The sequence below is a fragment of the Colius striatus genome, chromosome 6 (genome assembly GCF_028858725.1).
Source record: "Colius striatus isolate bColStr4 chromosome 6, bColStr4.1.hap1, whole genome shotgun sequence".
Lineage (NCBI taxonomy): Eukaryota > Metazoa > Chordata > Aves > Coliiformes > Coliidae > Colius > Colius striatus.
The window spans coordinates 5,535,864-5,549,130 of NC_084764.1; the positions used below are offsets into that span (position 1 = coordinate 5,535,864).

Below are 13,267 nucleotides of genomic sequence, written 5' to 3' on the forward strand. Positions count from 1 at the left end.
TAAGAAAAGCCTTTTCAGATTTATACCATTTCCTTTTTCCTCCTTTTCTCCCCCGCCTCACTCCCTACATGTTACTACCTTATAAAGCCCCAGAGGAAGCCTTAGGGAATTTTACACTGGAAGTTTCTCAAATTTGGGCTACAATGAACCAAGTGAGTTCATTTTCACCCACGATGATGCATGCTGACAGAAGACAGGCATGTAACAGGCAGTTTGTTTTTCATCTCTCCCTTTGATATTGTGCCTCCCTTCCCTTTATTTTTTTAGTATGTTCTATATATATGTAAGCTGCACAAACAAAATTCTGCAAACAGAGCTTATTTTAAAGTGAGTTCAGGTGTTAATTTGCCCAACATGCAGGTTAGAAAACAGTTCTAACAAATCTGTCATAACTGTAGGGCCAAACTTCCTTTAGATTTACTGGGGTTATCACAAATGCACCGTACTGCACACACTGATGCACTTTGCTCCTCAGCTGGTTGTTCTCTATGTGAAAGGTGCTAGTTACACCAGTCACTACTTACACATAGTCACAGCACTGGGATTCCCTGAGACACAGGTAATGACCTCCTCAAAGAACAGAAACTATTTGGAGAAACTAAATTCTATGTTTGTCTTGCTGGGCTGTGGCACAGGTGGGTCTGCAGCCTATTCAAACGTTTTACCTTTCAGTGTTTAAAACCCACACGTGCACATTCCACATCTATTTAGTATCTATAATGTTAACTCACCATCTATTCTTTAATCAAATATAACAAGTTTGGGTTTAATATTTATACACACTAACCCAAAAGTATCTTTCTACACATGTTAAAATAAATGCTGCCTTCTGTAAGCACATACAACTTCTGATACCATCTACTACTCCTTTACTGTTAGGACACAACATTTCTGACATGACACAAGTCTTCCTTAACCATATTTATGACAGAGCTATACAGTATAGTTCCAGAAATAAGCATTACACAGTCAGCATGCAAATACCTGCATGTAATCTCAAAAAAAACCCTAACTGAAAGCAAATCCACCCAGCTGGACATTTCATCAAGCTAGACATGGAAACACAAAATATTTAAACACCAGCAAAGCCACAGTTAACTGGCCTACACAGACAGTTGGCTTGCTCTTTGTTTGATAACTAGGACGACTCATTTTGTTGGCTTTGCTGTTAACACTGCAAAACATGACACCAAGTCCAAAGTTGGTTTCCTACTGCTTATGCGTCTTCAATTTCAACTTCCTCTACATGCTATTCAATTCAGTTCTGGCTATCTCCTTTCCCTTTCCAGCCTCCTGAACAGAAGCAATATTCCCTAGAGAAATTTGGCACAATCTCACTGTTGAGAAAAGACTTTTTTTGGTTTTTTTACAGCATGTCTGCTAAGTGCCCCAGATGCTTTCCTGACTCTATGCCAGCACTTTTGTGAACTTATTTCCCAGTGAAACAAATCAATGGAGCTATAACCTAACTCAGGAAAACAACAGCAATTTAGTCATAAGAAGATAAAACCTTCACACACATCCCAGGCAAAAGATTACCTTGCACTACACAGTGAGATGAATACATTTGGAGGCTATCAGACAGCAGCAGAAGCAAATTCCAGAGTAAAAAGACACCAACGACAATGCTTGTCCAGCCACTCTGAAACATTGCTAAGCTGAACTCTCTGCTTTCCTCAGTTCCTGCAACAAGGTGTTGCATTTGAGAAGCAAGGAGTTCATTTCAGAAAGCAAGCATCCTCCACATAGCAAAACATTTACAAAAACCTGAAGCTTGCACGTAGAATCCATCCTTGACAAACCACAAACACAGTTCTGTTGCTCCAGTAATATTTTTAAGACTGATTACACCGATTTATTTTTTTAGCAAGCTTTGAAATCTACCACAACTATTTTCCAGGTCAGCACTCTAAGCTTTAGCAATTGCATCTAATCAAGCAGATAATAAAGTCAACCTGTTTCCAGGTTTGTTTTCTTCTGTTTTAGAATGTCAGAAAGGTTTTCACTGTTTCATGCTCGCAAAGACTTGCTAGTCTCCACACCAAAGAAGTTTTGCCTACCTGCAGCAAAGTGCAGCTGTGCAAGTTAGGGAATGACAGTGGGAAATTGACATCAAGCAAGAAATCCCTGCTGCTCAGAAAAGGTGAGCCCTGCTGCTTCTCCCCTTCAGCCTCCACCCAGGTGCGCGTGTGATGGAGCCTGTAGGATGCTTTCAGAGACAGGAAAAGAGCTAACCATCTGAAACAAAACACAGTAAATACATTTATTCACTGCTTGGTGAACGAAAAACTTGGATATACCTACAACATAACTGTGGCACAAATGTTTTCTTCAGAATTTCAGGCTTGCAGTGTCCTGACTTCAAGGATAAGTTTCTGTTAGACATCTGCCAATTACTCTGCTTTTCATTTTTCTCCAAGTAGCTCGACTGAATCTGAGTGGTTAAATCACAATACACTTTGAAGCACTTTGTTTGAAAGGGTTGAGCCCAAGCTACCCACTACTACTTCTAACTGCACTCTGACTTCCTTGAAAATTGCTCCATGTATAAATTATTCACAACAACCTGCATAATGAATGCAGCATTTATCATCAATCTCAATTTATCATTCAGATCAAGAGATATTTGTACTGTTATTGGAACACAGACAAGAAACAGTAATCCAAGAAAAATATAACAAGAATATTACATTTACAAAGCCCTAAGCAAAACATCTTTATTAGTAAAAACTTGCTTTTAATCTCAAATTTCTTCCAGCCACAAATTTCTGTCAGAGTACCTTCTAAATTAAAGAGATCACCTCCCTTTCAAACGTTCACAATGCTAAAAAATCCATTATTCCAAACCCATGCCTTGGAATTCCATTTTGTATGAAAAATAGGACATGTGGAAAGTAGACAACGTGGCTCAGAGCTGAAGGACTATCACTGCACAAGCTTATTCCACGTGTTCAAACCTACACTCAAGTGCAACTGCTGAGCATTGCAACAAAAAGGCCTTCAAGAGCCTGGATTTTGTACTTGACAATGGCAGCAACCTACAGTGTAACCCTAAGCAAACTTTCTGTTGCCCTTTGACTGTCTTGTGCTTTTGCAAAGTCAAATCTTTCAAGCAGAGGTTTTCTTTTGACAGAGGCTTAAAAATTGCCTTGCATAGTGGTGCCCTATTCCTGGAGAAACACTCCAGAAGTGGCTATCACACTAGAAAACAATAGACTAATGATATGATTAGGAGACATGGAAGATGCAGGTTTACAGAGAGATGCCTCTAACATCACCTATACTTTTCTTACAATTAGTAAAACAGAAAGAAAGAACAACAGTTGTCCTCACCTGGCTAAATGTCCCTGATTCATGAGGTTTGCCATTTCCGCTGGAGAAACATCAATAAGCCGGAGGAAAGAAAAACAGCTTTCTTCATTGATGCCTATGTCACAGAAATACTGAATTAGGCCAACAGATTTCACAGGCACCCATCATTTCATCAAGATACACATTCCCTGACACATGACAAATCTAGGTGAATAAAGAGGAGATGCTAATTTAACCTAGATCTTACAGAAATAGGGGAAATGTAACGTGAATCACTGCTGCTTGACTCCAAGTTGCAGTTCACCTTCCAGCCTGGGAACGAGGAGGGCATTTAGCAAGACAGGCAAATAGGTTCTAGGCCAGAAAACCACAAAACCAATAAGGATGTTGACTTCATCTACAAAGAATCAATAGGCAGCCTGTAGGTTTGCAAATCTAAACACATACCTGGCAGAGGGCTGACCAGAACATGCACACCTGAGGGCATTCTGCCAACCATGCTCCCTCTTACACAGCCAAATTAGTTGAAAGAGATGTAGGACTTGGTAGGGGAATGTGAGCGTGGGGATAAGGATGTAACAGATAAGGTGAGGATGATGGATACATTGAAGTGAAGGGTAGGGAGCAGATATGTTCTACTGCTAACAAAAAAAGCCTTCCAGGCCCATGAATGCACACCCAATATCACTCATATTTTAAGGTGTTTTAACTTCTACACAAAAAATATATACCCCAGGTTCTTTTCCTTTTGTGTTAAATCAAAAAGGGTCCTCGAGAAAAAGCCTATCATGACTACCAAAACAAAGAGAAACCAGAATAATCGGCAAGACAATCCAAGTTAAGAGTTCCAGGCAAGTGCAGACTCTTGTAGCTGCATCTGGTTCCTCTTACTTGGGCTGTGCATAGCTGAACAAGTCCATGCTAACAAATTTCACCATAAGGTAACCAGTATCTCTCCTGCCTTTATTTGTCAAAGTTTTTCCCACCCCAGTAGTTGGGCAAAAAGAATTAAATCATCTTTGGTAATAAATTGTATTTGTCAGTATGAGCAGCTCATGGGGGTTTTTTGCTCATTGATTAGATCCTGGGTTATTTGCATCTCATCTGCTTTTTACTTGAAAGAGAAGCTGTCGTTTCAACACACAATTCCAAACGCACTGGAATGAATCCAAGATTTCTCTGAATTTAATCTGTGAAAAATTTACATTAGACTCAAAAGGCAGCATTAATTCTTTGAAGCAACTTAAGAAAAGGCAAGAGGAATGAAACAAGAGACTGCAGTAGGATTAAGCAGTAACAAAATGTACATAGATTATTCTTCCAGCTGCTTCCATCCTTTCATCACTGAGCAAGTAAAATACGTGTAACAAGTGCAAAATTCTAATGAATTCTAATCGGGTTATTTCAGAGGACAAAGCAACGTGGCCTCTCAACCCTTCTCCTGAATAAGATGTATTACAACATCACATGCAAGCATGCAACCCAATTTGCTTCCCATGACTGTAAACCTACCCTTCCTATGGAAGAGAGACTGCTGGATGTGGTCTGGTGCAAATGGCGAAAGTAAAACCCATAACCACCTGAAAATGAAAGCAACAGAACCAAACAGGATCACTAAGAAGGTGTTCACACATGTGATGCTCAATCACACAATCAGCAGAAAATGCAGAGTGGCTATTTATTTCTTCCTTGTAAGTATTTCAGCACACTGGATATCTGGGATTGCATGGCAATAAGAAAAGTATCATCAGTCCATATGCACTGTTGTTAATTTGACACTGAGACACGCCATTGTTGGGGAAACTGCATTTTATGCTGTTAGTCTCATCTTCAAACATGGCTCTCTCATCTCTGCCATAAGCCCTTCTCATAACTGAATGCAAACAAAAGTCATCAAGAATTGCTACAGCCTGAAAAAGCAGCCAGCTCTGCTCAGGCAGCTTCTATTCATCCAAAGTAAGCATTAAAAGCTGACAAGGCACTAGTAGATGCTCGCAAAATGCACTGTCACAGCAGACACTGATAGCTTCCTTAAACATGAAAACTCACTGGAGGGAAACCAGGAGAGTCTGAGTTTTTTTAAGATTTCTTTTAAAGCTTAATTGTGTTACACATCATCAGCAATAGCTCTCAATTCCCTTTCCTGACTTTCTTATTCAAAGGGACATTTGATGATCAGGATTCTACCCAGAAAGTGCATCAGATACCTGACGCTTAACAGCTGAACGAATGAAAGCAAATGAGGAATGTATTGCTTGGCCAATGTCATTCAAGTACATCAGGTAAGGGAGTTAATTACAACTTACACAGCTAAAATAAATCTAAGTAATAATACTAAACATGCTAAGCTGGAGAGGAAGTGGAGTATGCTTGCCTGTCCCGTGAGTGGTTAAAGACCCTGATCTGTCCATGACGGTAGATGAACTTGGAAATCTGGTATGGCTTTAGGGAGATGTGAAATGGAGACCACGTTTCTTGTCTCTCAAACAGCTCTGGGTGATTGCAAACCTAGAAGAAAGAGAGTATGTCAGATACTGGGAGGAATTAACTTAATCCCATGCAGCATCTACATCCCAAATTAGCTACATGACTATTGATCACTCAAACTTTTAACACTGACTATTATGTCATCGCTATTAATCCCATTTGAGTACTGTATCAGACCTTCTCCTATCCACAAAACAGCTATTGCCTCTTCTTCCTGAGTGATTTCCTTCAAACACTGGCTTGGCACTAAACCACTTAGCAGATGCATGCACCATTTGCCTAAAGCTCTTCTACCCCAACATCAGAAACACAGCTGAACTGCTTGCCTATGACAGAAACCTTGCTTATAAGGTGTTTTCTAGAAGCCCTGTTTCAGTTCCACGCTGATGAATTATTAGACTGATTTTAAAATGTTATTTTAAATAGCCTTACCTTCCTGAACTGCATGACTAGATTCATGAGACTACTAGTGGTAGTCTGTGCTTGCTGAGTAGTGCCCATTGAGGACTGCAGAAGGTCATCAATAGAGATTTTGTTTTTCAGAGCTTGGTACAACAGCTTCTGGCGACTCGTCTGCTGGCAGTACATAAGAATTTCAATCTGCAAAACAGGAATGAAGAACTTTCTCAAAAAAACAACCCATATAAAGGCAGTTACATTCATATCTGTATTTCAGCATCCAACCTTGGAAAGATTTAACTGATAGGTGTTTTTTGGAAGGCTTAGGTGTGACGTAGGAGATAGACCTTTAAAAGTACTTAAGCACAACTAAGTACACAGATTCTTAGAGAAGCTCTGAAAGTATCACATCTGCAGCTGAGCAGCTTAAAATCTGACCTCAATTCTACTATCCTGTTAAAATGCTACCCCATTTAGAGTCATCTTAACTGGACATCAGGAGCTCATGTAACAATAGGTGCATCACATAACAACAGTGTCTGTGGGAAAATAATGTTGTGAAAGTAATTAGCAGATGAGAATAAAGTGGGTGTCTCTTTGCCAGTGATCCTCAAACCTCGGCACATGCTGATTATAATATCATCCAGTATTCATAGACTCATAGAATGGTGGGAGTTGGAAAGGATCTCTAGAGCTCATCCAGCCCAAGCCCCTGCTAAAGCAGGTTCCCCTCCAGCAGGTCACACAGGAACGTGTCCAGGTGGGTTTGGGAACCTCCAGAGCAGGAGCCTCCACACCCTCCCTGGGCAGCCTGGGCCAGGGCTCCCTCACCTCAGCACCAAAGTTTTTTCTTGTGTTTAAGTGGAATGTTTTGTGTTGCAGCTCATGTCCATTAACCCTTGTCCTGTCACTGGACACCACAGAAAAGGTAGTGTACAGTACTACTAACATCCAGCTGAAATTAAGAGACTAACAAAAGAGAAGAGTGTGACGTTGCCACTATGCATTTCTTGCTGCGTGCAAACAAGCAAAAAGGACCTTAAATCCATTCCAAATCCTTCACAAAAGTAATTGGAGATGTTTATCACCCAATTATTGCTGTATCCATCTCCCTCGCTCCAACTAGTGATAGTTCTGTCAATCAGGCTTAGAGATTTTTTATTTGTAATTGTTGACAGAATGCTTTCCCTACAAGTATGTTAATTTGGGGTTCCTGTTACATTCACACATAATGAGGTTGCTAGGATGCTGTGCCAGAAACTTAAAGGTCCATGAAAGGTCTACAATCAAATTTCAGGTACACAGATTGACAAAGGAGTTTGCAAAAGACAGATTAGAGAACAGAGCTGTGACAAGATAATTGAAATATTCATTCCAGGTAAATACTTTTTCCTCACCTTATCTGACAGCTCATTTTCCACATCTTTCTTGATTCTTCTCAACATGAAAGGTTTCAGAATCATGTGCAAACGTGACAGCTGGTCTGAAATACAGACAATGGGGAAGAAGGAACAACTACTTCACCAAAGAAGAAAACGATGTAGTGTTCTTCTATAGATTAAGTCCCTTAGTGCTTGGTCATCTCCCTCCATATGAGTCTTACAGCATAATGTTGGTATTTCTCTGATGATTTTTCTTTTTATAAATGAGTGTTGAGCTACACTGGTTAAAAATCTGCTTCAAAGAATCAACTTCCAAAGCATTTTATGTGTCCCATATTCCTCTGGGCTGAACAATATGGGCTTAAATTTAGCAATCACTATTAGTGAAGAGCAAAGTTCCAGGTGAGACATTGCCAATTCAAGAGAGAGCAATATACTTTTAAGTCTCATCCCCCAAAAGTATAGTATCACAAGTACAGGGCATACTGACAATGCAGACAATTGTAGTCTTTATGTTAGTTTGTAAAAATAAAGTTTGAGGTATTAGAGAACACTTAAAAGCCTTTCTTTTGTGACAGGTTCCAGCTGTGCTGTGTTCTACTCCAACTACAAACCAGTTGCTTCACCTAGCTAGATTTTTCTATACAGTTTGTTTGTTTGTAAAGAATTTTTGTGCTTTTCTTCTCAAAAGGTATTTAGCACTTTGTCTATCAAATTTTATGTCATAGAATCACAGAATCTTAAGAGTTGGAAGGGATCTCAAAAGATTATCTAGTCTTACCCCCCCCTGTCAGAGCAGGACCACCTAGAGTAGGTCACACGGGAACTCATCCAGATTGGTTTTGAATGTTTCCAGAGAAGGAGACTCCACAACCCATCTTGGCAGCCTGTTCCAAGCTCCCTCATCCTCACAGGGAAGAGATTTAGCTTTTATCACACTCAAGAGATCTCTAAGATGATGTGCTCTGTAGAAATGTGTAAATACTTAAAAGTACTTCTCCATGTGTGAGAAGGAGGAGGAGACAACTAGCAAATCAACATTCCCATTATGCATTCTGTGCTTTAGATGACCTCTCTCATGCAAAAAATGAGAGATCCATTAGTATTTGGAAAAGATAACATATTTTTAACATAAAAAGCAACTGCAGTTGCACAGTGCACTCACTCTCATCAATGGCAGATTTGTTCTCTGCATGGCTCTCTATGTCCTTAGAAAACCACTCATTGAACTCTTCATGGGAATCAAATAGCGTTGGCATGATAAAATGCAGCAGGGCCCATAGCTAAAAGGAGAGAACAGTACATCAGCAAAAGTCACCCTACTAGAGCACAAGGTAATTTGGGATCCCCAAATCCCTGCAGCTCTTTACAAGCAAAATCACTTTGCATCTAAAGATGTGGCAAAACTAAACAAAAGCCCAGCTGCATCCTCTTCCCACCTCCAACAAATGTCAGATACATCAACTTTAACAAAACACTGTTAGAAAGCAGTCAGAAACACAGCACAATGATTTCACACAGCAGAAGAAAAAGACACTAGAATTAGATTTCATCCTGCAATCTAGGTATTACTGACCACGTGTCTTCAGCTTGACTTTTATCTGAATGTGTGGCACGTTTCCAAATGTTCCCCTCCCAGAGCTGAGCCCATGTTTGTTTGCCAGTGGTTTGCAATGAGCATGATCCCACCACTACACAAACACAACAGGTTTCTCAATTGTTCACATGTATTTGGTATCTGTTCTTGGTATAAAGAAAATTAAACTCTTGTGAGCTCTGAAATACCTCAGCCATCGTGTTCTGAATCGGTGTTCCAGTCAACAACAACCTGTTTCGACACTGGAACTGTAGTAGGATCTTCCAACGAACACTGATGAATAAAAGTAAGGAAAAAAAGTCATTGAAACTGGTTTATTTTTGCAGAAGTATACAAAACATAAGGTATTTTAAGACTAACTGCTTCCAGTGACCTTCCCAAATGATTTTTGGAGGTCACTGGTTAAAACTACCACAGTTACTCCCCAGTCTTTCAAAAGACAATTGCAGGAAGAAGAGGCCTTTTCACAAGTGACAAAGAAATGTGCAGAATCCTTTTCAAGTATCTTTTTACTCATTTTTATTACAAATGCTTGACTACTAATAAAAAACTCATGATCAGAATAATTAATTGTCCAACAGAAACAGCTGTTATGAGTCAGAATGTCATGTATTTTTAGACTTTACTGTGCTAAGTGGATGGGCTACTGTTGCAGAGGTATTGAGCTATACATTACAATGCTCTTGAGAGGCAGTTTCCAAATCTTGCTGAAGAGACAGACTTCAGTTAGAATGAGTGTGCATCTTAAGCAGTCCTCAGCTTACTGTGTACAGCAGCAAGTTGGACAAAGGTTATGGGAAAGCAATTACAGGAGTAAAGATAGACAAATCCATTACTAGAAAACAGAAAACTTTCTGGCACAGAGACTTATGACAACGATTGGGCTTTATTGCAGCCAACAGTATTCTCAGTGTTCTGACTTTCATTTGTGTCTGGAAGTGCCACTGAAGAAGGAATCAAAATAATGCATTTAATGGAGCAAACATAAGCAATACACACTAAAGGCTACAGACGGCTCACTGGGCTGAACTCTTGTCAGTAGTCAGGAGAGAAGGTGAGCAGCATTTGACACCGCTTTGAAACTAGTGAATCAATCCAGTGTCAGAGAGCTATACAGATACTCAACTACCTTAGACACTTAAAAGGGTCTTATATGTGTTAGTTTTAACTTCCATCGATGTATGTAACCTTGATGTCTTCTCACTATTCCTTCCAGAGGTTGATACAGAGGGAGGGAGGCTTTGTTTCCATTTATTTCTTACCTGGAGCTACTCTTGAGTGCTTGAGCTTCATCCAGCACCATATATTGCCACTTCACTCGTTGGAAATACTTAACATCCTGTACTACTAGCTGATAACTGGTAATTACCACGTGGAAAGGAGCATCCTGAGTATACAGTGTCTTCTGTAACCACAAAAGAAGAAACAAATGTCCACACAATGTGAAGATTTACACTGTGAAGAGTTCACTTTCACATACACTAATTTCAGACTTCTGCTTCACAATCTTTTCTCATTATTGCTGCATTTTTCCCCAACTGATCTTTTCAATTAATTGCAGCAGTTATTCAACTGGTGGATCTGGACTTCAGCCCATTAAGCCTCTGAACAATTTCAGATCCTTCTTAATGTGCCAGACAAGACCCAAGCGTTGAACCCTACAAAATGCTGTTGTTAAATCAGGAACAATCTGACAGGCCTGCAGAGATGCCAGACTTGGGCATCCTGAGTTAGGTTACTCAAGTAGAATAAACAGGCCTTGACACTCAAGCTTCCTGTTTTATTTGGAGAGCTCTAGTTTCTTCAACTGAGCTCCATACTGCCCCAAAATTGCCTTGTACTGTATTGCTCTCCAGCACAAGAGAAGCCTTCTACCTTTTTATCCTAATGAAAATGCTCCTACATGGATGAAGAAACAGAACTCTGTGTCCACGTGGCGTTTAGCTTGGTGGCCTCTAGCAACAAGTTCCTGGTTTACTCTGCATAAATAACTGAGATGGTCAAAGTACACAGGCATGTTGGTATTACCTGACTCCAGAACTTCCTGATCACCTTTCTGTCATGGGGATTTCCCCAGTAAGGTAGCACCTGGAACAGTACAGAAGGAAAAAGGCATTATTTTCAAATAAAGACATGCTTGCTCAAGAATTTTACACTGTGGACTCTACAAAATGAAGCAGACCAAGCTCTTTGTCTAAAGGAACAAAAAGGGAGATTTCTCTTTCTTAACACAGAGAAAAGTCAGAAAACACTTTAGCACGTTCCAGGCAAAGGTATCAAGCAACTTATTCCTAGTACAAACACCAGCCCAAACTATGCTGAGAATCTCCAAACACCCAGCAGCATGTCACACCTTCTAAACAGCTTTTTCCAAGAACTAAAAATGATACTTGGCTTATGGCAGAAAGAGGTTACAAGACTTAGTGGGCCCCTCCTCCAGTCTCCCATTGTATTTGTATTTCACAACTGTCCTCCAAAACCTGAGATAAAGTTAAAACATCTGATCTGGAAATATTTAATACAATAATTTTTAAAAGTAGGCACTACTGTCAGAGAAATGTGTCAATCCATTGATAGCTCAGAACTTCACAGGTCCTATTCCTCAGAACAGATCTGCGCAGCTCACTGAAACCAGTTACTGGAAAAGAATACTGTGCTGCCATCTTCTGTCGATGAAAGCACTGAACTCCACTGTGAGAGGGGGCATGCTGGTTTCTGACGTTGAGAAAGGTCTTAAACACCTCATTCTTCCACTGGCAAGCTCCAAATTTCAAAGGGCCTTTAGCTGAATAGTCTTCCAACTGTTCTGAAATAAAAATGCTACTAAAAAAATAGACTAATGAAAAAAAGATTTGACTTTTAGTGGACACATTCTGTCTGAAGAAATTGATTCACTCTGATTTACTACAAGCAGAGTTGACTGAATGTATCTGTGTAACTACAGGCAGGAATGACATTTGTTGGAAAAGCTTGATCAAAGTTGTAAACATGTAACAACTGTAAGTTCAGAAAATTTCTTTATAAACATATTTGCTTCTATGGGTGAGGTAAATATAACTGTGCAATACACTCACAGGACAGCTATGGAATGATAGAAAAATCATTGTTTTAAAGGGACAAATTATTTCACAGGCATCTGACTGCACTTTTGAGGCATTTTCTGTATTTCATTTGTAAGGAGAAAACCTAAGTAAGCAGTTGTTTACCTATTCTATACAATGAACTGACTAAAGAAAATGAGACAACTAAATAGGTAGAATGGTCAACTGCACTAATGTTTTCTACTCCAAGCTTTTTAATCAAGGTCCTTATTATTTTGGAGTATCCAAGTACATAAACGGTTTCTTTTTAGTTTGGTTTGGTTTTTTTGAAGTAATTACTCACTGCCTTAAACATTTCTATTCCTTTATCAGTTTCTTTGAAGTCTCAGTGATCTCAGTTTATCTCAAACTATGTCATTGTTATCATCCAGTATTGAACTATGTTTCAGCAGAACTTCTCCTCATATAGATACCTCAAAATGATACACCACCATAACCAAGATAGTCTCACCAGGGATCTGGAGATTAAGCTGTTGGCAAAAGGTAAATCCTTTAACATTGCCCCATTCCAGATCAAGAAATCAAATATTACTTATAGTAATACTTTCAAGTCTTTTTCTCCACCTTATTAAGTAGCCAAGACATTCAAACTATTAGCCTGGATGTTACTGGTATACTGGTTATTTATAACTAGGTGTCTTTGACTGTTTTCTGTAAAAAAGAAAATCAGATCTGACAAAAAACCTACTCAAGACCTCTTCCCACCAGATGTTACTAGGTTAACTCAAACGACATTCTCCTTTGCAGATGTCACTGCAAGCTTCTGACCTTCTGTCTATCTTTCATTCCAAAATTTCAGCATTGTTTCAGCACTACACATTCTTCTCAAATCTTCCTTTGCAACACTCCAATGTTTTCCACTGGGGAACAGGTAAGTAGCTTGTTTTTCTGTAACTGATTGTTCCTTGCTTTCTACCTTACTATGTTTTCATATTCACAGTAAGTCTGAATCTGATCTTTTTCTTCTTACCTATTTGTGCTCCACTTCT

General features: G+C 39.5%; 1 protein-coding gene across 3 annotated transcripts in view; it reads right to left on the minus strand.

The window, feature by feature from the left end:
* INO80 (INO80 complex ATPase subunit) overlaps window positions 1–13,267 on the minus strand; it is a 70,354-nt gene that overhangs the window by 33,465 nt on the left and 23,622 nt on the right. For all 3 annotated transcript variants that reach the window (XM_061997986.1, XM_061997985.1, XM_061997984.1), the window contains exons 15-24: window positions 11,206–11,265; window positions 10,440–10,582; window positions 9,366–9,450; window positions 8,746–8,863; window positions 7,596–7,681; window positions 6,232–6,399; window positions 5,687–5,820; window positions 4,825–4,892; window positions 3,334–3,427; window positions 2,061–2,238 (exon numbers count right to left, since the gene is read on the minus strand). In XM_061997986.1, coding sequence (XP_061853970.1) covers window positions 2,061–2,238; window positions 3,334–3,427; window positions 4,825–4,892; window positions 5,687–5,820; window positions 6,232–6,399; window positions 7,596–7,681; window positions 8,746–8,863; window positions 9,366–9,450; window positions 10,440–10,582; window positions 11,206–11,265 — 1,134 coding nt within the window. The remainder of the gene's footprint in view (window positions 1–2,060; window positions 2,239–3,333; window positions 3,428–4,824; window positions 4,893–5,686; window positions 5,821–6,231; window positions 6,400–7,595; window positions 7,682–8,745; window positions 8,864–9,365; window positions 9,451–10,439; window positions 10,583–11,205; window positions 11,266–13,267) is intronic.